Source organism: Phyllobates terribilis, unplaced genomic scaffold (genome assembly GCF_046119375.1).
Source record: "Phyllobates terribilis strain yellow unplaced genomic scaffold, ASM4611937v1 Scaffold_98__1_contigs__length_5973952, whole genome shotgun sequence".
Lineage (NCBI taxonomy): Eukaryota > Metazoa > Chordata > Amphibia > Anura > Dendrobatidae > Phyllobates > Phyllobates terribilis.
The window spans coordinates 2,602,126-2,626,813 of NW_027362858.1; the positions used below are offsets into that span (position 1 = coordinate 2,602,126).

At 49.6% G+C, this 24,688-nt stretch overlaps 1 protein-coding gene across 1 annotated transcript; it reads left to right on the top strand.

Annotated features, from left to right (window-relative positions):
• The first annotated feature begins 541 nt into the window (after window positions 1–541).
• Window positions 542–23,581, top strand: LOC141198615 (uncharacterized). The gene is made up of 7 exons (XM_073663048.1): window positions 542–600; window positions 9,542–9,682; window positions 9,812–9,916; window positions 10,006–10,129; window positions 10,213–10,301; window positions 10,498–10,588; window positions 21,065–23,581. The coding sequence occupies exons 2-7, from the start codon at window positions 9,614–9,616 to the stop codon at window positions 22,591–22,593; spliced, it is 2,007 nt and encodes a 668-aa protein (XP_073519149.1). The 5' UTR covers window positions 542–600; window positions 9,542–9,613; the 3' UTR covers window positions 22,594–23,581.
• The last annotated feature ends 1,107 nt before the right edge of the window (window positions 23,582–24,688 follow it).

Genomic DNA, 24,688 nt, shown 5'->3' on the forward strand with positions numbered 1-24,688 from the left:
CGGCTCCGCTCCGTACACCTCGCACACACGCGGCTCCGCTCCGTACACCTCGTACACACGCGGCTCTGCTCCGTACGCCTCGTACACACGCGGCTCCGCTCCGTACACCTCGTACACACGCGGCTCTGCTCCGTACACCTCGTACACACGCGGCTCTGCTCCGTACGCCTCGTACACACGCGGCTCCGCTCCGTACGCCTCGTACACACACACGGCTCTGCTCCGTACGCCTCGTACACACGCGGCTCCGCTCCGTACACCTCGTACACACGCGGCTCCGCTCCGTACACCTCGTACACACACGGTTCCGCTCCGTACACCTCGTACACACGCGGCTCTGCTCCGTACACCTCGTACACACACGGCTCTGCTCCGTACACCTCGTACACACACGGCTCTGCTACATCCACACTGTAAACCCCTCCTGACCCCACACATAAACTTCAGCTCATCCAGCACCATGACAACCAGCACAGCAGAGTCCTGCATCCACTGAGGCCCCTGATCATGTGACCCCTGACTCCTCCCCTCCTGTGACCTCATCACAGCTCCTGTGCGCACAGAGCAGCCATATATGTGGTGGCGGCTCTGCAGGTGGAGGTATGTGGAGACCCCATTACTGGGCGCAGGGGGCATTAACCCCTTCATAAGGTTTTTGTTCTGTTTCCTGTAATAGATACATACGACCCAACTATGGAGACAGGAAGGGAGGAAACGTATTGTTCTCATAGTACAGGACCCCTTTACTGCCCCCCACAGTGTAATGCCCCTTATACAGTATGTATGATGCCCCCACACAGTGTAATGCCCCCATTATGCCCCTTATGCTGGATGTATGATGCCCCCCACACAGTGTAATGCCCCCATTATGCCCCTTATGCAGGATGTATGATGCCCCAAACAGTGTAATGCCCCCATTATGCCCCTTATGCAGGATGTATGATGCCCCCACACAGTGTAATGCCCCCATTATGCCCCTTATGCAGGATGTATGATGCCCCAAACAGTGTAATGCCCCCATTATGCCCCTTATGCAGGATGTATGATGCCCCCCACAGTGTAATGCCCCTTATACAGTATGTATGATGCCCCCCACAGTGTAATGCCCCCATTATACCCCTTATGCAGGATGTATGATGCCCCCACACAGTGTAATGCCCCCATTATGCCCCTTATGCAGGATGTATGATGCCCCCCACACAGTGTAATGCCCCCATTATGCCCCTTATGCAGGATGTATGATGCCCCAAACAGTGTAATGCCCCCATTATGCCCCTTATGCAGGATGTATGATGCCCCCCACAGTGTAATGCCCCTTATACAGTATGTATGATGCCCCCCACAGTGTAATGCCCCCATTATACCCCTTATGCAGGATGTATGATGCCCCCACACAGTGTAATGCCCCCATTATGCCCCTTATGCAGGATGTATGATGCCCCAAACAGTGTAATGCCTCCATTATGCCCCTTATGCAGTATGTATGATGCCCCCCACAGTGTAATGCCCCCATTATACCCCTTATACAGGATGTATGATGCCCCCACACAGTGTAATGCCCCTTAAGCAGATTGTATGATGCCCCCACACAGTGTAATGCCCCCATTATGCCCCTTATGCAGTATGTATGATGCCCCCACACAGTGTAATGCCCCATTATGCCCCTTATGCAGGATGTATGATGCCCCCACACAGTGTAATGCCCCCATTATACCCCTTATGGAGGATGTGTGATGCCCCCACACAGTGTAATGCCCCCATTATGCCCCTTATGCTGGATGCATGATGCCCCCACACAGTGTAATGCCCCCATTATGCCCCTTATGCTGTATGTATGATGCCCCCCACAGTGTAATGCCCCCATTATACCCCTTATGCAGGATGTATGATGCCCCCACACAGTGCAATGCCCCCATTATACCCCTTATGGAGGATGTATGATGCCCCCACACAGTGTAATGCCCCCATTGTACTCCTTATGCAGGATGTATGATGCCCCCATTATACCCCCTTATGCAGTATGTATGATGCCCCCACATAATGTAATGTCCCCATTATGCCCCTTATGCAGTATGTATGATGCCCCCACACAGTGTAATGTCCCCATTATGCCCCTTATGCAGGATGTATGATGCCCCCACACAGTGTAATGCCCCCATTGTGCCCCTTATGCAGGATGTATGATGCCCCCATTATGCCCCTTATGCAGTATGTGTGATGCCCCCACACACTGTAATGTCCCCATTATGCCCCTTATGAAGTATGTATGATGCCCCCATACAGTGTAATGCCCCCATTGTGCCCCTTATGCAGGATGTGTAATGCCCCCATTATGCCCCTTATGCAGGATGTATGATGCCCCTACACAGTGTAATGCCCCCATTGTACTCCTTATGCAGGATGTATGATGCCCCCATTATACCCCCTTATGCAGTATGTATGATGCCCCCACACAATGTAATGTCCCCCTTATGCAGTATGTATGATGCCCCCCACAGTATAATGTTCCCCCAGTACCACCTGAGATTTTACAGTTGAAATAATCCGTCTGGAAAATGGTTTTCCCTTTGCCTGCTCCCCTGTAGACCCTCGAGCATGTATACATGCATGTAGGGGAGCAGGCCTTACTAGATATCGAGGCTTTGTACAGTAATATACTGCATGAGGATGATATTAGAGGAGTAAGACATTTCTTGAAATCGAGATCAATAGAGTGTAGCAGACATAATGACTTCATGGAGGATCTTCTAAAATTCACTCTTACTCATAACTTCTTTCTTTTTGACATGAAGTACTTCCACCAGCTCAGGGGTACTGCAATGGGGAGCCGCTGTGTTCCCTCATATGCTAACTTATCCCTGGACTGGTGGGAGGAATCCACAATATTCAGACATGATTATAAGTGGTGGCAGACATATATTGGGGTATGGTACAAATATATTGACTACATTTTTATCATCTGGTCAGGGACGAGTGAACAATCTTTTTAATTTGTCGGGGAACTCAACATCAATAGAGTGGACCTTAGATTTACATCTGAATTTATTATAATAATTTTTATTTTTATAGCGACAACATATTCCACAGCACTTTACAATTTTAGGGGGGACTTATACAGACAATACAGACTTTCCAGAATAAGCATAACTCAGATATTAAAAGGAGTGAGGGCCCTGCTCACAAGCTTACAGTCTATAAGGAAATAGGGGAGACACAAAAGGTAAAATGTACATATATTGTATAATACTGCCTTAATATACTAAATATGGTAAGTACATAACACTACATGAACTGATAGCCAGCCAATATGTGTACAGTACAGAGGCTATTCAGTGCATGGATGGTATGAACATGATTTTGAAGAAAATTTTAATATGGGCCAAACTGGGACAGTTAGATAAGTATGTTGAGGTGATAGGCCAGTCTAAAGTAATGGGTTTTTAGGGCACGCTTAAAACTGTGAGTATTGGGAATTAATCGAATTGTCCTGGGTAGTGCATTCCAAAGAATTGGTGCAGCATGCGAGAAATCTTGGAGACGGGAGTGGGAGGTTCGGATTACGGAGGATTTTAGTTTTAAGTCATTAGCAGAACGGAGGGCACGGGTAGGGTGGTAGACTGAGACGAGGGAGGAGATGTAGGGCGGTGCTGAATCATCAAGAGCTTTGTGGGTAAGAGTGATAAGTTTATATTGAACTCTGTATTGGATGGGCAATCAGTGCAATGACTGGCACAGGGAAGAGGCATCGTTGTGTCGGTTGGCAAGGAATATGACCCTGACTGCTGCGTTCACGACGGATTGGAGAGGGGAAAGTTTAGAAAGAGGGAGACCGATAAGTAAAGAGTTGCAATAGTCCAGACGAGAATGAATAAGAGCTACATAAGAGTTTTTACAGAGTCAAAGGTAAGAAAATTTCTAATTCTAGAGATGCTTTTAAGGTGTAGATGACACGAGCGAGCGAGTGATTTGATGTGAGGAGTGAAGGAAAGATCTGAATCAAGTATGACCCCAAGACAGCGGGCATGTTGCTGGCGAGTAATGATGGAGCCACAAACTTAAATGGCAATATCGGGCATAGATAGGTTAGTGGAGGGAGGAAATAGGAGTAGTTTAGTTTTTGACAGATTCAATTTTAGATAGAGGGAGGACATAGTGTTAGAGACAGCGGAACGACAATCACTGGTATTTTGTAATAATGCAGGGGTGATGTCCGGAGAAGAGGTGTATAATTGGGTGTCATCAGCATAGAGATGGTACTGAAAACCGAATCTGCTGATTGTTTGTCCAATAGGAGTGGTATATAATTAGAAAAGAAGGGCGTCTAGGACTGATCCTTGAGGAACCCCGACAATAAGGGGGAGGGGAGAAGAAGGGGAGCCAGCAAAAGACACAGTGAAGGAGCAGTCAGAGAGGTAGATCTGTGGCGCCCTGAGGGTTCGGTCGCCACATGGGTACTGCATCTCTTTAATGAGGTGTGGTATCTCCCCTTCGAGGTAAGGATGGTGTAACTGTCAGGACCCCACCTCTGCATCCAACACTACACCTCACCCACCTAAGGGGGGGGCTCATATGCACCAGGGTGCTGCCCCACCCGGGATAAGTGGAGATGGGGGGGGGGGGGGGGACAAAAGATAGGGGGAACCTAGTAGTGGGTGAGGGTGGAGGACGCACATTTAGGTTACACAACAAAATTCATATTTAATAAACAGCCATCTTTGGCTTATGGTCTTTTGATTGTGATCTTCATCACTGAACGTGGCTTTCTGTGTGAACCTGCAGTTGATGGGGACACGGTCCTCGTACTCTGGCCTTGAGTCGAGGAGCGGGTTAGAGTTAACGGCTGTCTCTACCCGGTCAAGGTCCCTACCCAAGAATGCCTGGAGTGGAGCAGAGGAGACAAGCTCTGCAGGCAAAAGTATCCCAGGGGGATGCAGACGGAGCGGTATACGCCACCTGTCCTCACTATTCTGGCCTAGTCAGAGGGATTCCTGCTGCAAAAGGGGTACCGGCCCCCGATATCTGACTCTGTCACTTTAAGTCTTAGTCGGAGAAGCCCGGAGGCTCAGTGGATCCCACCGGGTAACGGACGGAGCGGAGTTGCCACCCGTACCCTTGTTCTGTGCATAGTCCAGAGGGAGACCCGGCCTTAGTACACGTACCACACACAGACAGGAGAGGACCTAGTGGGAAAAGTCTAGGAACACTCTGGTGCGGGGTCCTGACCAAAGCACCTGAACTACTCGGAGGTTGTCGACCCCCGGTCCTGGTGGCTGCAGCGCGCCGTGAGGAGCAGGGAGAAGCCTTGGGGCTGTGCATTCTACCGTAAGTAAAGCTTGGAAGACTACCCCTATGGCCTCCGGTTTCTTATTGCAACGCGGCACTGCACGACACCGCACCACATCTCCCACTACAATTCCCATCCTCCTGCTTCCTCTGCCCTGAGGCCCTGCTCCTCCTGTGGGGAGTAGTACCATCTGCTGCTGCCACTACATCCTGCCTCAGAGGACTGAATGCAGCGTTGGTGGAGGATCACCAGAAACCACAGGTGGCGTAGTCTTTCACACCACTCGAATCACTGTCACCGTCCCTCCTAGCCCTTAACTTTTTAATGTGACAACCCTGGGCACTGACCGGGCCTAGGCCGCAACTACATCCACCCTGCACAGTCGCCCGGCTTCCGAGTACCCCAACTCTCAGGGTGGGCTAGCGAGCGGGGAGGGGAAGGAGAGACGTCCCCTAGTCCAACCGTCTCGGACATATTATTAGCATATACTGGACACCGGGTCCGAGTATACGTGGATCTTCATGACCAGTAGAAAACAACCGGAACCCCATCCACAGTGTCGAATGCTGCAGAGAGATCCAGGAGAATCAGTGTAACATACCTGGCGGCGACCTTGCATAGTGGTCCATCTCCCACTGTGCAAGAGCGCGCACTTGGTCTCCAGTCCAGAATGTCTCTCTGGCTTCCCTCCATGCTGTCTGTTTGTGTCTGTTTCTGCTGCTTAAGGGCGGCGCCCGATCACTTCCTGCTTTTTGTACCTGCTGTGGGTCACACCCCTTGTGCGTCCTCAGCCTATTGCTGTCTGTCACCTGGTATATAACTCAGCTGCTCCAATCAATCCCTGCCTGAGCATTGTGTTTCATTCAGTGTGTGCTTGCACTCTGAAGGTGCCAGGTCCCGTTCTGTGTTCTCTTGTCTGCCTTTCCTGGAGGCTGTATTTCCAGGCCTGTCTGAACACGCTCCTAGCCTGTTCCTCCCGCCTTCTAGGGGCCGATTACCTAGACCCGCTCCTGTATCTTGTCTGTCCTGTCTGAACACACTCCTAGCCTGTTCCTCCCGCCTTCTTGGGGCCGATTACCTAGACCCGCTCCTGTATCTTGTCTGTCCTGTCTGAACACGCTCCTAGCCTGTTCCTCCCGCCTTCTAGGGGCCAATTACCTAGACCCGCTCCTGTATCTTGTCTGTCCTGTCTGAACACGCTCCTTGCCTGTTCGTCCCGCCTCTCTGGGGGCCGTATTCCCAGACCCGCTCCTGTATCCCGCTGCAGTGTCGGTCTCTTCCGTACACTTAGTTCCAGTCTGAACTCTCTCCTATCCTTTACCTGTTTTGCCTCTATGTCCGTTCCTTTCCTTTTTCTGCAGAGTCTGTACTCGTACCTTGCTCCTGCTTGTTGTCTCTGTACTCCCGTTTGTGAGTTTGTGGTCCACTCGCTACTTCACTGCAAGTACCCTGTGGGTATCTGTGCAAGTACCCTGTGGGTATCTGGCTCTGCCTTTCCCTTCCTGTCTGTTCCGTGTGAACAGAGCCCTGTCCTAGCCTGCTCTGACTCCTTTGCTCACCGATCTGGCGGTTCTAGCCTGCTCTGACTCCTTTGCTCACCGCTCCGGCGGTTCTAGCCCGCTCTGCTCCCTCTTTCTCACTGCTCCGGCAGTCTCGTTCTGCTCTCTTCCTTTACCTCACTGCTCCGGCAGTCTCGCTCAGCTCCCTCTTTCTCACTGCTCCGGCAGTCTCGTTCTGCTCTCTTCCTTTACCTCACTGCTCCGGCAGTCTCGCTCCGCTCTGACTCCTTTGCTCACTGCTCCGGCAGTCTCGCTCCGCTCTGACTCCTTTGCTCACTGCTCCCGCCGGTCTCGTCCTGCTCTGACTCCTTGCTCACTGCTCCGGCAGTCTCGCTCAGCTCAGACCCTTTGCTCACCGCTCCAGGCGGCCTTGTCCTGCTTTACTCTTGCTCACCGCTCCAGGCGGTCTTGTCCTGCCCTGCTCTCGCTCACCTCTCTGGGCGGCCTCACTCTGCTGTGTTTGTCCGCCACATCTGTGGTTCTGTTCCTGAGTCCCAATGTGTACTGGGTTCTATCCCGCCTGTGTTCCTACCTGCTAGTGCCTCCCTGTCTGCACTCTAGCCGTGCTTGCCTGTACCCCCCTGCCTGCATACCCGCCTGCCTGCATACCAGTCGTGCCTGCCTTTTCCCGCCAGTCTGTGTGCCAGCCTACCAGTCTGTTCCTGTATTCCCCTGTGTGGGTCAACAGCCGTGTCCGGGGTCTGTCCTGGAGTAGCACCTGGTCCCTCTGCTCGGTTCCTCCTTGGTGCACTGGCGTCGTATGCCGTCGTGCGACCCTGGTCGGATCGGGTGAATACCTAGTTACGCCCCTCCAGGCATTCACTCTCCGGCACGGTCCAGTGGAATCACACGCACACGCCGCTCAGCCCGGGCGTGTGCATTACAGCATTACAATCAGCAGGGAGTAGTGACCATTAGATTTGGCTGTTAGTAGATCATTAGAAACTTTAGTGAGTTCAGTTTCAGTAGAATGTAAAGAGCGGAAACCAGATTGTAAAGAGTCAAGAAGGGAGTTATCTGAGAGATAGCGTATTAGACAGGAGTGGACCAGTCGTCCCAGGAGTTTAGATATAAAGGGAAGATTGGAAACAGGTCTGTAGTTAACAGCACAGTTCTGGTCGAGGGGTGTTTTTTTAAGAAATGGATGTATGCTGGAGTGTTTAAAAAAGGAGGGAAAAATACAAAATGAGAGGTAGAGGTTGAATATTTTAGTTAGGTGAGTGGTGACAGCTGGAGAAAGGGACTGAAGGAGATGTGAAGGAATAGGATCACTGGTGCAGGTGGTAGAGCGAGAGGAAGCAAGGAGCCTTGTCACGTCTTCCGTGACTTGTTCGAAGTCAGAAAATGAGCAAGATACAGTGTGGGAGGGAGGAGCATGCATAACATTTGGGGATTGAGAGAAAATTTCCTGTCGGATATGGTCAATTTTTTCTTTGAAATAATTGGCCAGATCGTCAGTGCTGAGGTTGGTGGTTGGGGCCTGTGCTGTTTGATTAAGGAGAGAGTGAAAAGTGTCAAACAGGTGTTAAGGATTATTGGGCCATGAGATGATGAGGTTGTTAAAGTAGGTTTGTTTGGAGAGGTGAAGGGCGGAGTTATAGGTTTTAAGCATAAATTTATAATGGAGGAAATCTTCAGCCAGATTAGATTTTGTCCACAGCCGTTCGGCACACCTGGAGCCCCACTGGAGAAAACGTGTTTGCAGCGTGTTCCAGGGTTGTCGCCGTCTGTGCCGAGTTGTTCTCTGTGTAGGAGGTGCAGCTTCATCCAGGGCGCATTGCAATGTTTCGTTATAATGCTTCAGTGCAGAGTCAGGGCATGAGAGGGAGGAGATTGGGGCCAATGATGATTGCAACGTTTTCATAAATTTCTTGGTGTTAATGGCATGTATATTTCTATAAGTGTGGAAAGTGGGGGTGTCTTGAGCAGGGTGACAGTTCTTGACAGAGAATGAAAGAAGGTTGTGATCAGAGAGCGGAAGAGGAGAGTTAGTAAAGTCATGTATTGAACAGAGCCGGGCGAAGATCAGGTCAAAGAGTATTTCCATCTTCATGTGTAGGAGAATTAGTAAGCTGTGAAAGGCCGAAGGAGGAAGTTAGCGATAAAAGATGAGCGGCAGATGGGGAGAGGGAATTGCCTATTGGGATGTTAAAGTCTCCCATTATGAGGGTGGGGATGTCATAGGATAGAAAGTTTGGAAGCCAAGTGGCAAAGTGATCCACAAACTGATGGGAGGGGCCCGCAGGGCGATACACACCCGCCACTCGCAGGGAGAAGGGCCAGTAGAGTCTGACTGTGTGGACCTCAAAAGAAGGGATGAAAAGTGAGGGTACTGAGAATATAACCTGAAAAGTACATTTTGTTTAAAGGAGCCGACCAACACCAATTATTACCAGTTGCCTTTCCTGCATGTACTGATCAAGAAGGATTGTAATGGGCCACTCATCTACCATAAACCTTCAATGACTAATAAACTATTGAAGAGGGATAACCACCACCCCCATCCCCATAAAAAGAGGAAAACCCAAGGGACAATTTTTACGGTTGAGAAGGTACTGCTCGAATGTCACAGATTTTAGTATACAGGCAATAGACCTGAACACCAGATTAAGGGATAAAGGGTACTCGTGGTACATTTTGGATTCCGCATCATCGTTTGCAGAAAAATGGTCAATCAGCTTATCTTTTCCTCATTCAGATCTCTAAAATACTGGATCCTCTCAGTGAAGATCGTCTATATAAGAACATTTTTGCTGATTTATCCAGGAAAATGATGGACAAGATGGTGGAGAGGATATTACACCTCACCCTAGAGATCCTCTTCCGGCTTACTGGAGAGGTGAGAGATTCTGATGAAGTCACATTACATCATTCTTATCTATGGGAATAACAGATGGACAGAACTGGAGAGGTGAGGACTCTGGAAATGTCTGTAGTGAGATTTATTAATGTTTCTCTCCATAACCAGAGATTAATCATGGGGCCTCCATCTCACCCCCTGATACATGAGGACATCAATGACCAGAAGATCCTAGAACTCGCCTACAAAATGATTGAGCTGCTGACTGGAGAGGTGACACTGCTAGGAATGAGGAATGCTGGGACATTTCATAGTAAAGCTATGAAGGGATTGGGGGATGACGGTATCATTGTATGTGTCAGGTTCCTATAAGGTGTCAGGATGTCGCTGTCTATTTCTCCATGGAGGAGTGGGAGTATTTAGAAGGACACAAAGATCTGTACAGGGACATCGTGATGGAGGTTCCCCAGCCCCTCACATCACCAGGTAATAGACAGGACTAAATACACACGGCCTATAATTATCTGTATGTAAAGAATGAATTCAGTCCCTGTATGTCTTTCCTCCAGATCTATCCAGTAAGAGGACAACACCAGAGAGATGTCCCCGTCCTCTTCTTCCACAGGACTGTAAACAAGAAGATCCCAATGTTCCTCAGGTAGATACAGAGAAGATATCATGAGATTTCCCCTATGATGTGTAGACAGCTGTAAAGGTCTTGTCTTCAGTTCTGTTTTATCCACCATTATTATGTTTTATATTTGTGTAATGAGAACGGTGGAGATGGCAGGATTAGAGCTGATCATAGATGTGACTTCTCCATCTGTCTTTGACTTTTATCATATTTGTTTCAGGGTGAAGATCTGACCCATATTAATACTACAGAGACATATGTGAGGGGTGATGAGCGGTGTAAAGAGGAGATTCCTACATATGACTACACAGGTGAGTAGTAACCACTGAATACAGAGAAGTCACAGATTCTTCTCAGTCCCTGTCTGTGGCTACTTTATCGGTGGTGTAGTCCGGCCGTATCACAATCGTGTGATCACCATTTTGCCGCTTGACCACAACATTCTCCTCCGTCCGAAAATATTCAAATTACTTTGTGTAATTGTGAAAGCCCTTTTCTATAGAACTTACAACCTGGAGGATCTACCTACCCCTGGGATTAGGAGACGCTGACCGTTACCTGCCCAGGTCTGTAAACTATAAAGCCAAATGACAGCGTATGTAGAATGTGCTGACAAATTAGAAAATCACTTGAAGAAAAATATTATGATGGGCCTGTAAGAGAAAGCGGAGGGTAATGATGCTGTTGGCTTCCTGGAACCCTGATATCTTATTGGATGAATCTACCTTCTCTCCCTTCTGTGCTGCTGAATGTTCTCATATGGTTCCTACAAGACCAGGTCCAGTCTTTCTGGCCAAACTTCGCTTTTTTGATTGATAACATTAAATGTCCAGTGAGGGACACGTGTGAATTTCTGTACAATAACAGCAGAGTTTCCCTTTATCCTGACTGTTCAATTTCTTTTAAAACCAACTAACTTCAAACAGGATTGTGATAAACTACATAAAAAACATTCCACCTGTGCCATGATATATCTCTAAGCTGTGCGTGGCTGATGGCTGTAATATACATTTATTCACGCCTGCAGGAGATGTGTTGGCTCCAGCCCTGGTTTCATGGATTCACTCCACATCATAAATAGTATTGAGTGAATTTGTTCGGCATTTCAAATTCAGGTTCGTGTTCGGGGTTCCGGCTTGTTCGCGCCAAATGGTCAACCATAAATGAGTGCAACTCCAGTTTAGTGTTGGATTTCTCCCTTCATACATACGTTGTTGTTGGGGATGTTACATGTTTATATATTCTTTCTTTTTTTTACAAGTTCATTTTCTATGATAGTTTGATTGTGGTGGGATCGGCCGGCCTCACTTATGTGAGTCTGTAACTCCCTTGTAGTCTTTCAAAAAGGTCTCCATTGCCTCTTCCAAATGCCCAAGATCTAAATTTAAGACACCTCAGCTCTGCAGTATTATAAAAAAGTTCACTTTAACGTCTAATATTTCTTGTTGACACTCATCTGCCAGAAAATATTGGCCCTTATGATAGTTTAGATTGCCAAGAGCCACCGAGCCCCATACTCCAATTACCCCAGAGAGGTTTCACCACTAGTTACTCATTTTTCTCTGATGAAGACTGTTGAGTTTGATCATTTCAGTAGATGTGTTATTGTCTGTAGACACAGTTTTTGACTTCAGTAATCCTCTGATTTAACCACTTCCCACAGTTTTATGTTTCTAATCAGGCCCCATTTTTCAAATCTGATGTGTGTCACTTTATGTGGTGATAACTTCGGAATTCTTCACAAAGGATAATAGGAAACAAATGGACCTTACAAATTATTTTCCAACTTCTTTTGAATCTGACAATCCCCTATATACGGTTGTACACTACTGTTTGGGCACATGGCAGGTTAAGAAAGAAAGGTGCGCTGTGATGAAAGCCGGCCGGTGGGTGCAGCTCTCTGGCGCCCCCTTACCTCTCAGGTCAGTCAAGGTACTGCACCTAGAGAAAGTAGTGCCAGGTAGCTGCAACCAGCGCAGGGAACACGGTAGTGTGTTATCCCTTCAACGTCACTACACAGCACAACTCGCTAGCGCCCTCTTAGCCTCAGGTCAGTCAAGGAACTGCACCTAGGATAAGCGGTCGCCAGAGAGACTGTCCTGTAACCTACTGGGTATCGGGGCCCTCTGTAGTGAGGGCGGTATATATATCTTCCTTGGCCGCGCCAGGAATATATATATCTGAACCTCCGACCGTCACTACCAGCCTTCCCCAATCCCCAGTTGGTATGCTGCCACCAGTCCCTATTTTAGATATACGCCCAGTCCGTGAATGGGCCTATATCGGGTCAGGAACCAACCCTGGGTAGCGTTTTTGGCTTGAGCCGAGCTCACACGGACGTGCGTTCGTTATGCAGAATAAAAGGCAGGCCCACAATTACTTGAGGTAATTGATTATAATAATACACTAGATACACGATATACAACTAAATATACACAGGTATAAGGTCAGGCTAAACTATACAACAATGGAATACAACACACAGAATCACCACAGCATATCAGTTACCGGTTTCTTGATTTTCTTGTGACGCAGGGAGAGGATTCTGCGGTCGCAGGCACGGTTCTTTGTTACAGGCTGAGGCCTACCACCGCATGGTCAAACTGCTCCTCCCCTTGGTGGCCTCAGCTGGTGCTCAGATGTTCAGCACACCACTCTTGGGTCAAGACTGACTTGTCTCTTGTCTGTCCTGCTATCTTACCTGCCCCGTCCCGCCCACTGCTGGTGAGGTCAGCTGGCTCAGTCTCCACCCTCAGGTCTAACTTCGATCAGAAGCCCAAATTCTATGGAACCCAATAACTTCTTCTGGGATGGTCTCATGATACCCCCAGGGGTTCCCATGGATTCGGGCCGCCGTAACCGACCTTTTGATATCAATTATGATACCATACGGTCCTCAGGAATGGCTCCGCGCTATATCTTGGCTTCCAGAGCACGTACAAACGTCTACCGCGGAGGCTTGTGTGCGCAATGGCTCCGGGACGCCGTGATATTTTTTTATTGGCCCATCCCACGCAACATGCGTGTACTATTCATGTTTCTATATCTTATGCCTCCATGCTTGTGACAGACAAAGAAACTAGTCCTATGGGACAAATGGTCAGGTACAGATAGACGAAGCACCCCCCCCTGCTGGCTGTCTTTCCTCTCGAAGTCTTTGAAGCTCCTAGCATTCAAGTGTTAAGTAGGCTTCTTATCTTACAGGAGCCTGGATGGGGGGAAACTATCTAGTTGACGTTTTAACAGAAGGTCCCAAGGGTGGGGGCTGCTGAAGTGTGGCCATCCCTGGATATGATTTATCATTACCAAGATGGCGGCTACAGGTTCATCACACCTCCCCCTATACGAGGGCGCGAGGGGGTAGCACATTCCTGTGTTCCCCCGTGCGTCCTTCTGCACCCTCCCCTTGCCGGGATAACCCGTCAGCGTTACCGTGGTCACGGCCTCTTCTGTGGCGAATGGAGAAGTGGTACTGCTGGAGAGCGAGGCTCCAGCGTAGCAACCTGCCATTCGACCCAGAGACCGTGTGTAACCAGCTGAGGGGGTTGTGGTCCGTCTCCACGGTGAAATGGCTCCCGTACAAGTAGGGCTGCAGACGCTGCAGGGCCCATACAATTGCCAGGCATTCTTTTTCCACCGTGGAGTAAGCCACCTCCCGGGGCAGTAGCTTCCTGCTCAGGTACAAGACAGGATGTTCCTGGCCTGTCGTGTTGACCTGACTTAGCACAGCACCGAGGCCAAAGTCACTGGCGTCGGTCTGTACCACAAACGGCCGGTCGAAGTCGGCAGCTTGCAGTACAGGGGAGCTACTTAGGGCGGCCTTGAGTGCCCCGAAAGCTGTCTCGCAGGCGACTGTCCAGTCGACTGCGACGGGCAGCTTCTTCTTGGTGAGGTCCGTCAGGGGCTTGGCCAGGGTGCTATAGTGTGGGACGAACCTCCTATAGTACCCGGCGGTCCCCAAGAAGGACATCACCTGCTTTTTGGTCCTAGGAGTGGGCCAGGATGCGATGGCATCCACTTTCCCAGGTTCTGGCTTCAGAACCCCCCCGCCTACCCGGTGACCCAGGTAGAGGACCTCACTCATGCCCAGCTGGCACTTTTCCGGCTTGATGGTCAAGCCTGCCCGGTGGATCCGACCGAGCACCTGCCGCAGGTGCTCTAGGTGATCCTCCCAAGTGGGACTGAAGACTGCAATATCGTCCAAGTACGCAGCCGCGTACCCTTCAAGTCCCTCAAGCAGCGTATTGACCATCCGCTGAAAAGTGGCAGGGGCATTCTTCATGCCGAATGGCATCACTGTGGACTCGTACAGTCCAAAAGGGGTGATAAAGGCAGAGCGTTCCCTTGCCGCGGGGGTCAGAGGAATCTGCCAGTACCCCCGGCTCAGATCCATGATGGTCAGGTACTTAGCCCCGGCCATCCGATCGAGCAGGTCATCGATGCGTGGTATGGGGAACGCATCGGTGGCCGTTACAGCGTTGAGCCCCCGGTAGTCCACGCAGAACCGTGTAGTTCGGTCCTTCTTTGGTACGAGGACTACAGGCGAGGCCCACGCGCTGCTGGATGCCTGGATCACCCCCAGCTTCAGCATCTCGTCTATCTCTTGGCGCATGTTTCCCTGCACCTCGAAAGAGACCCGATATGCTGAACGCCGGATCGGCGGGTGATCGCCAGTGTCCACGTCGTGGACAGCCATCTCAGTCCTTCCGGGCAGGCTGCTGAACAGCCCCCGGAAGGGGTGCAGGGTGGTCCCCAGCTGGGACCGTTGGTCCTCCGTGAGCTGGTGGCCAACCCCCACATCCTCGATGGACCCACCCGCCTTGGCTTGGGTGAGCAGATCCAGGAGGGTTTCTACCTCTCCTTCCTCGGGAAGGTTGCACACTGGGTGGGCAGTCGCTTCCCGCTCATGATGAGCCTTCATCATGTTCACGTGGAAGGCCTTCCTCCTTCCACGGGCGTGATCCAGGGTGACCAGATAGGTGACGGCATTGAGTTTCTGGTGCACGAAGTAGGGACCTTCCCAGGCTGCCTGAAGCTTGTTCTGTGGTACGGGGACCAGTACCCACACCTTTTGACCCACCTGGTAGGTCCTCTCACAAGCATTCTGGTCGTACCACCGCTTCTGGTCGGCCTGGGCCTGGGCCATATTGTCCTGCACCAGCTTTGCCAAGGCCATCATCCTGTCCCGGTGGCGCACGACATACTCGATGACCGACACCTCGGGGGTGGCCAAATCCCCTTCCCATGCTTCCTTCACCAGAGCCAGGGGGCCCCGTACCCGTCGCCCGTACAGGAGCTCAAAGGGGGAGAACCCCGTTGAGGCCTGCGGAACCTCCCGGTAAGCAAATAGGAGGTGTGGGAGGTAACGCTCCCAGTCTCTCCCGTGGGAGTCGACCAACATCTTAAGCATCTGCTTTAAGGTGCCATTGAACCGCTCACACAGGCCATTAGTCTGTGGGTGATACGGGCTGGCCACCAGATGTTGCACCTGCATTTGCTTACAGAGGGACTCCATCAGCCGCGACATGAACTGGGTCCCTCGGTCGGTGAGCATTTCTTGGGGGAAACCCACTCTGGAGAAGATCTCCAGTAAGGCGGTAGCCACCTTGTCGGCCCGAATGGACGACAAAGCTACCGCTTCCGGGTACCGGGTGGCATAGTCCACTACCGTGAGTATGAAGCATTTCCCGGAGTGGCTGGGAGTGGACAGAGGTCCAATAAGATCCACAGCAACCCTCGAGAAAGGCTCTTCGATGATTGGCAGAGTTACCAGTGGGGCTTTGGGGCGCGGCCCCGCCTTCCCCACCCTCTGACAGGTGTCACACGAACGGCAGTAGGCACCCACCGCGGCTCCCATCCCAGGCCAGTAGAAATGCTGAGCTATCCTGGCCTTGGTTTTAGCGATCCCTAGGTGTCCGGCCATCGGAATCTCGTGTGCGATCCGCAACAATTCCGCCCTGAACGGATAGGGTACCACTAACTGTCGGTCCCTGGGCCACGCCTCCGGTGAACCCTGCTGGACCGTTACCCGGTACAGCCGTCCCTGGTCCCAGACCACCCGCTCGCAGTCTGACTCCATGGGAGGCTGTGCCGCCTGTTCCTTGAGAGCTTTCAGGCTGTCGTCTGCTTCCAACGCAGCCTGAAATTCCTGACTTGATGTGGCCAGAATCGACGAAACTGCCACATCCTCTGTCAGCCCCTCCGGGCATGTCACCTGGCCGCTGTCTGACCCGGCAGACACTTGGTCAGAAGTGGGGAAGCCGTCGGACCTCTGCAAGGCTCCTTGGGCTCCGGCGCTCCCACTCCTGGTGACAGCGGCTATGACCGCTGTGACCGTGGGTAGTGCCTGCTTCCCCTCTGTTTCTGACCAAGCCGCCCGATCAGGCAGGCTTCCTAGGCCTTTGGACATCTCGGATGTGGGGAACTCCTGCCCTGGGGTCTTACCTGGCGGCTCCTCTCTTGGGACACCCCCACCTCCCATGGCCTGTTCCTCCCCCTGCAGTGGGCCTATACTCAGCAGCCTGGATACCCCTGGGAGCCCTACACTGCCGGTAGCTGCCCCCCTCTCCATCCCTGAGCTTCCCTCTACAGAATCCTGCCCGCCCCCTCCCTCACCGGAGGACAAGAGGTCACGGCACGCCGGCTGAGCACCTCTGCGGGCATCCCCACACTCCCCACCTGCTTTCACTAACCCTGTTTGTGTTGTGTCTGTGCAGGTGTTACCCTCAGGTTTCACTCCCTCCTCCTCAGCAGGACACACACTACATACAACATGGTTGGCATTAGCAGCAGACAAATCAATACACTCTTGGGGGGCCGAACTTGGGGGTTCAGAGGGTACATACTGCGATACTAGACGCCCCAAGTCGGTCCCTAATAAAACATTTGCGGGAATATTTGGCGTTACTCCCACCTCCCGCATCCCCCTTCCGGCACCCCAGTCCAAATACACCATGGCAACGGGAAGTGCCGGCTCCACGCCTCCAACCCCGGAGACGGAAAGAGTCTTTCCTGGGGGGACACCACCTCAGGCCGTACCAGTGTTCGTTCAGCGCCCGTGTCCCGCAGTCCCATGACCGCAGAACGGCCTATGGTGACGGGTTGGATGTTGTCCAGGGACCTACCACCACCCCCTCCCACACACAAAACATTGGGCGCTCTCTGGGACTGGGATGGGGTCTTTTGGCGCTGGGGACACTCAGCCCTAAAGTGTCCTGGTTTGTTGCATAGATGACAACGTCTTACGTCTGGTCCTTGCCTGGAGAGGGCAACAGGGGGATACACCCCTTGTGTTCTAGGGGCCGGGGAAACAGGGGCATGACTGGGCTTACCCCCTCTCCAGGTGCTGCTGGCAGACTTCTTCAGCTCAGGCGCCCTGTTATTGGCATACTCGTCTGCCAGGGCGGCTGTAGCAGAAGCCCCTGTTGGTTTTCGGTCACGGAGGAACTGTCGGAGGTCCTCTGGGCAGTTCCACAAGAACTGCTCCGTGACGAACAGTTCCTGGACCTCCTGGCGGGTAGTAAGCGCTAGACCCGAGGTCCAGTGCTCTGCGGCTCTCAACAGCGCCCGCATATGATCGGTCCAGGTGTCCTTGGGGCCACGCAGCAGGCTCCGGAACTTCTGGCGGTACGACTCGGGAGTGAGGTTGTACTGCCGGATCAGGGCCCGCTTGATGCAGTCGTAGTTCTGTACCTCCCCGGCAGGTAAGTCCCCCAAGGCATCCAGGGACTTACCCCTCAAACGGGGGGTCAGGTATCTGGCCCACTGATCCCGGGCCAGATGGTGCTGAAGACAGGTCCGTTCAAATGCCACCAGAAAGGAGTCCAGGTCCCCATCCTTCTCCAGTAGAGGGAAGTCCTCAGCTCGGACTTTGGACGACTTGGTCTCCTGATGGGTTGGTTGCTCTAGCGGAAGCCCCCGCTGGGCCAGGTCCAGTTGGTGCTGGCGCTCCGCAGCTCGCTCTGCACGCTCCGCAACCTCCCGGCGCTCTGCAGCTTCACGCTCCGCAGCCTCCCGGCGCTCTGCAGCTTCACGCTCCGCAGCCTCCCGGCGCTCTGCAGCTTCACGCTCCGCAGCCCGCTCCGCAGCCCGCTCTGCACGCTCCTCCTCCGCTGCCTTCTCTGATGCTGCCAGGAGGGTTTTGTAGACGGCATCGCCATGAGACTGGAGACTTGCCATAGCCGCTTGTAAAAGGGCTTGTGATCTGGACAGGCTGGGCTGGGTAGGTGGTGGGCAGCCCACTGCGGGACCGTATACTGGGGACTGGCTCCCTGAGGTGCCCGGGCTGGACTCCTCCTCGCCATGAGTAACAATGTCCTCCCCTCCTGCCACACGGACCGTAGCATTAGCCTCTTGCAGGGTCTTGCTCCTGGTGCCGTCTGCCATCTTGGTAACCGACACCGCTGCAACCCTGAGTTTGCACACACCTTGTTATACTTTTAGCCTGACCGTCTAACGTTGGGCTGACCTTAAGACTCCAGCAGTGGAAGTTACCACTGGCAGTCTTTAGTGCCTGGGAGTAGGGGTCCCACAACACTATTATTCTGCAATCCCACCGCTCTGCCACCAATGTGATGAAAGCCGGCCGGTGGGTGCAGCTCTCTGGCGCCCCCTTACCTCTCAGGTCAGTCAAGGTACTGCACCTAGAGAAAGTAGTGCCAGGTAGCTGCAACCAGCGCAGGGAACACGGTAGTGTGTTATCCCTTCAACGTCACTACACAGCACAACTCGCTAGCGCCCTCTTAGCCTCAGGTCAGTCAAGGAACTGCACCTAGGATAAGCGGTCGCCAGAGAGACTGTCCTGTAACCTACTGGGTATCGGGGCCCTCTGTAGTGAGGGCGGTATATATATCTTCCTTGGCCGCGCCAGGAATATATATATCTGAACCTCCGACCGTCACTACCAGCCTTCCCCAATCCCCAGTTGGTATGCTGCCACCAGTCCCTATTTTAGATATACGCCCAGTCCGTGAATGGGCCTATATCGGGTCAGGAACCAACCCTGGGTAGCGTTTTTGGCTTGAGCCGAGCTCACACGGACGTGCGTTCGTTATGCAGAATAAAAGGCAGGCCCACAATTACTTGAGGTAATTGATTATAATAATACACTAGATACACGATATACAACTAAATATACACAGGTATAAGGTCAGGCTAAACTATACAACAATGGAATACAACACACAGAATCACCACAGCATATCAGTTACCGGTTTCTTGATTTTCTTGTGACGCAGGGAGAGGATTCTGCGGTCGCAGGCACGGTTCTTTGTTACAGGCTGAGGCCTACCACCGCATGGTCAAACTGCTCCTCCCCTTGGTGGCCTCAGCTGGTGCTCAGATGTTCAGCACACCACTCTTGGGTCAAGACTGACTTGTCTCTTGTCTGTCCTGCTATCTTACCTGCCCCGTCCCGCCCACTGCTGGTGAGGTCAGCTGGCTCAGTCTCCACCCTCAGGTCTAACTTCGATCAGAAGCCCAAATTCTATGGAACCCAATAACTTCTTCTGGGATGGTCTCATGATACCCCCAGGGGTTCCCATGGATTCGGGCCGCCGTAACCGACCTTTTGATATCAATTATGATACCATACGGTCCTCAGGAATGGCTCCGCGCTATATCTTGGCTTCCAGAGCACGTACAAACGTCTACCGCGGAGGCTTGTGTGCGCAATGGCTCCGGGACGCCGTGATATTTTTTTATTGGCCCATCCCACGCAACATGCGTGTACTATTCATGTTTCTATATCTTATGCCTCCATGCTTGTGACAGACAAAGAAACTAGTCCTATGGGACAAATGGTCAGGTACAGATAGACGAAGCACCCCCCCCTGCTGGCTGTGTTTCCTCTCGAAGTCTTTGAAGCTCCTAGCATTCAAGTGTTAAGTAGGCTTCTTATCTTACAGGAGCCTGGATGGGGGGAAACTATCTAGTTGACGTTTTAACAGAAGGTCCCAAGGGTGGGGGCTGCTGAAGTGTGGCCATCCCTGGATATGATTTATCATTACCAAGATGGCGGCTACAGGTTCATCACATGCGCCATTTAGCTATTAGGAATGCTCAAAAGATGGCCACCACGCACAGGCTTGTCACTATCTACCCTGTTTACAGATTTCACAAATTACTTTGCTCATCACCCTTTAACACCTCTACATGGATCTGAACCTACACAGAGACCCCTAGGCTTGGGCCACGGTGTTACCTGCTATTCGGTGGAGTGAGATGGGAAGAAGAATAGTCAGGTAGCTGGGTCAGAACCAAGAGGATAGAGAAAATACAAAATCAGAAGACACAAGAGTAGTCAGTAAACGGGCCGAGGTCACAGCTGGAAACAAATACACAAGCCGGGAGATGAGCACAGAGGACTGAACCAGAGGAGAACAAGGCTGTATCTGGCAGCTTCCGGCAATATGCTTCCAGCTTTAGTAGGGTGCGGTGCTTTCCAAATTGCTGAAGCAGGGAGCAGATTACTCCACCTGGACAGCACACACACCTATACTGCAAGACTGGATAGTACTACTGGTCCCAGGCACCCTAATCTTAGTGGCTGGACAGAGCCTGCGCCTTTTACTCCATATTTGGGAGCCAGAATGAACAAACAGTTGAACACCACGCTCCACTGCTTCATCCTATGAGGTTTTCTATTAGATGGTCATTGTCCTGGTGAATAAGTGATTTTTTTTTTATATAACTTGCCTTTTTTACAGACAATTTAAGTAGAAATGTTCAAAAATATAAAATTCAAGGATTCTTTATTAAAAAATAATAATTGGTTTTCTTCTTGGCAGATGTCTGTACCAGGAGATCAGAGGGACAGCTGACATCTTCAATTTTTAAATCAGATGACCTTGAGATCCCACAGGATACAACTGAAATGAATGCCATTACTCCAGATTTACCATCATCCCTTCACTGCAATGATCTGTCATCTGATCCTTTGAAACAGATCCTGTTTTCTGATTCATTACCGACTACTATGGAAAATCAAAGTCACAAAATAAGCATTAAAAAACGAACTGCTCCTAATGCAAAGAAGCCATTTTCACATTCAGAATATAGAAATAGTTTTCCTCTCAAAAAGTCTTTTCTTAAACATCAAAAAATTCACACAGCGAAGAATATATTTTCTTGCTCCAAGTGTGGGAGATGTTTTAATCAGAAATCAAGTCTTGTTAGGCACCAGGTAACTCACACAGGAGAGAAGCCATTTTCCTGTTCAGAATGTGGGAATTTTTTTGCAGAGAAATCAAATCTTATCGCACATCAGAGAACGCACACAGGGGAGAAGCCTTTTCCATGTTCAGAATGTGGGAAATGTTTTAACCAGAAATCTAGTTTTCTTAAACACCAGAGAACCCACACAGAGGAGAAGCCTTTTTCATGTTCAGATTGTGGGAAAAGTTTTGTACAGAAATCAACTCTTATCAACCATCAGAGAACACACACAGGAGAGAAGCCATTTTCATGTTCAGAATGTGGGAAATATTTTACAGCGAAATCAAATCTTATCAAACATCACAAAACTCACACAGTTGAGAAGCCTTTTTCATGTTCAGAATGTGGGAAATGTTTTACAGAGAAATCTACTCTTATCAAACATCAGAGAACTCACACAGGGGAGAAGCCTTTTCCATGTTCAGAATGTGGAAAATGTTTTAACCATAAATCTAGTTTTCTTAAGCACCAGAGAACCCACACAGTGGAGAAGCCTTTTTCATGTTCAGATTGTGGGAAAGGTTTTGTACTGAAATCATATCTTAATATACATCAGAGAACTCACACAGGGGAGAAGCCATTTTCATGTTCAGATTGTGGGAAATGTTTTGTACAAAAATCATGTCTTAATATACATCAGAGAACTCACACAGGGGAGAAGCCATTTTCATGTTCAGAATGTGGGAAATGTTTTGCAAAGAAATCAAATCTTTTCAAACATCAGAGAACTCACACAGGGGAGAAGCCTTTTCCATGTTCAGAATGTGGAAAATGTTTTTCAGAGAAATCAACTCTTATCAACCATCAGAGAACTCACACAGGAGAGAAGCCATTTTCATGTTCAGAATGTGGGAAATATTTTACAGAGAAATCAACTCTTATCAACCATCAGAGAACCCACACAGGGGCAAAGCCTTTTTCATGTTCAGATTGTGGTAAATGTTTTGGACAGAAATCACATCTTAATAAACATCAGAGAATTCACACAGGGAAGAAGCCTTTTTCATGTTCAGAATGTGGGAAATGTTTTAAACAGAAAGCGCATCTTGATAACCACCGGAGAACCCACACAGGAGAGAATGCCGCAACTACACCCAACTAGTCTCTGTACAGACAAGAAAGCCCCTAGCTGTACAACTAAAAACGCCACCACAGACCTAACTCCCTAATAAGTCGGTGAGGAGTTTCTCATACCTCCTGAGGAACCAGAGGGGAGGCCACAACACATTGTCAACAAGGGGAATGGAAAGTATGAAGTAAAATCCGAAAACCCTGAATGAAAAACAAAAACACATTCATATATGGCAAAGAAGGCAAGCTAAGGAGAACCAAAAATAAAAGGAACAAGTATAATCTCCCAGAAACCTAACATTGTTAGAATTAGAAGGTACCGGGAGGATAGTTTCACCTTTGTGGTGAAACTTATACAATTCATCCTCACCAACTGTAAATGTAAACCTGTCCATTTATAATGACCACGGACAAGATAAAGATTCCCAGCTCACATCAGGACCACAAGATCCCAGGTACTTTCAGCTGCATCACATCTAATGTAGTGTACTTAATTATATGTACCAAATGTCCAACTGGGGGTCTGTATGTAGGGGAGACAAGGCAAAAACTTAAAACAAGGATGAATTCTAATCGCCACAAAGAAAAAAAGAATAGATCTACTTGTGTCCACACATTTTTACGGCCACAACTGCTTATCCTTTTCCGAAACTGATAGTTCTGCTTCACGTCACTTGTCTTATCTATTGCATTATTCCTGTGCCCTGTTGTGCATAAATATGTGACTATTCGGATTTTGTATTATACTATGTCTCATGAAGAGACCTGAGTAGTCTCGAAAGCTTACTGACTAATGGCTAACTGAAAAGATGGTATCAACCACTGAGGACTCTCAAATTTTAATATTTTTCTCCATACAGCAATTTTAAGATCTCTCCACAGGTGTTCAATGAGATTTAGATCCAGACTCATTGCTGGGCAGAACTCTCCAGCACTTTGTTTCTATCCATTTTCTAGGTGCTTCTTGAAGTATGTTTGGGCTCATTGTCATGCTGGAAGACCCATGACCTAGGACTAATGTTGAGTGAGTATTTTCTGTTCCAAGCATGCTCGGGCGAGCTCCGAGTATTTATAGCTGCTCGGTGATATGGTTGAATCGCTCCCGTGTGCATGATTTGTGACTGTTTGACAGCTTTATTACATGTGAGGAATATGTAAGAAATAGACATTCCTCACATGTAATAAAGCTGTCAAACAGTTGCAAATCATGCACATGGGAGTGATTCAAACATATCACTGAGAAGCTGTAAATACTTGGAGCTCAGCCCGAGCATACTTGGTACTTGGCGAAAGGGTTAATGGAACATACTTACTCAACACTACCTAGGACGCAAACCCAGCTTTCTGACACTAGGCACTATATTGTGAACCAAAATCCTTTGCTAATCTTCAGATTTCATGATGCCTTGCACACAGTCAGAGGCAGCAAAGCAACCCCAAAACACCTTTGAACCTCCACCATATTTGACTGTATGGGTTGTAAATATATTGATTATCTGTGCACCTTGGACAAAGGAACATGTGGATCTCTAAAGATGGACTTATAACCTTGAAATTGTTGATATTTTTCAACAATTTTGGTTCTTAAGTCCTCAGACAGTTCTCTTCTCCTTTTTCTGTTTTCTCCAAAATTAGTGTGGCACACATATGCACACAATGCAAAGATTGAATCAACTTCTCCCTTTTTTATTTGGTTTTAGTTGTGACTTTCATATTGTCCACAACTGTTACTTGCCAAAATTGTGTTTGAACAAGCTTCACATGCTTGAAACAAAGTTGTTTACCCACAATTTTTGCAAGGTGTCAACAATTTTTTTCAGCCTATTTTGTGTGAAATTATGTTCAATTTGCCTTTTTTTCTCTGTTTTCTTGTGTTGTTCCAATACATGTAAAGGAAATAAACGTGTATAACAAAACTTGTAATTTCAATAATTTTCTGGGAGAATGACTTCATTTTCTGGAACAATTTCAATGGATCCAACACTTTTGACCATGACTTGATTTTGTTGCCTTTCTAATATGTTGCAGCATATCATCCTCTACGTGTTCAGCTATATTAGGAGGCTTGTAGCAAAGTCCAATTAGCAGCTTTCCATTATTGCCATTTCCATGTACATTACCCATAC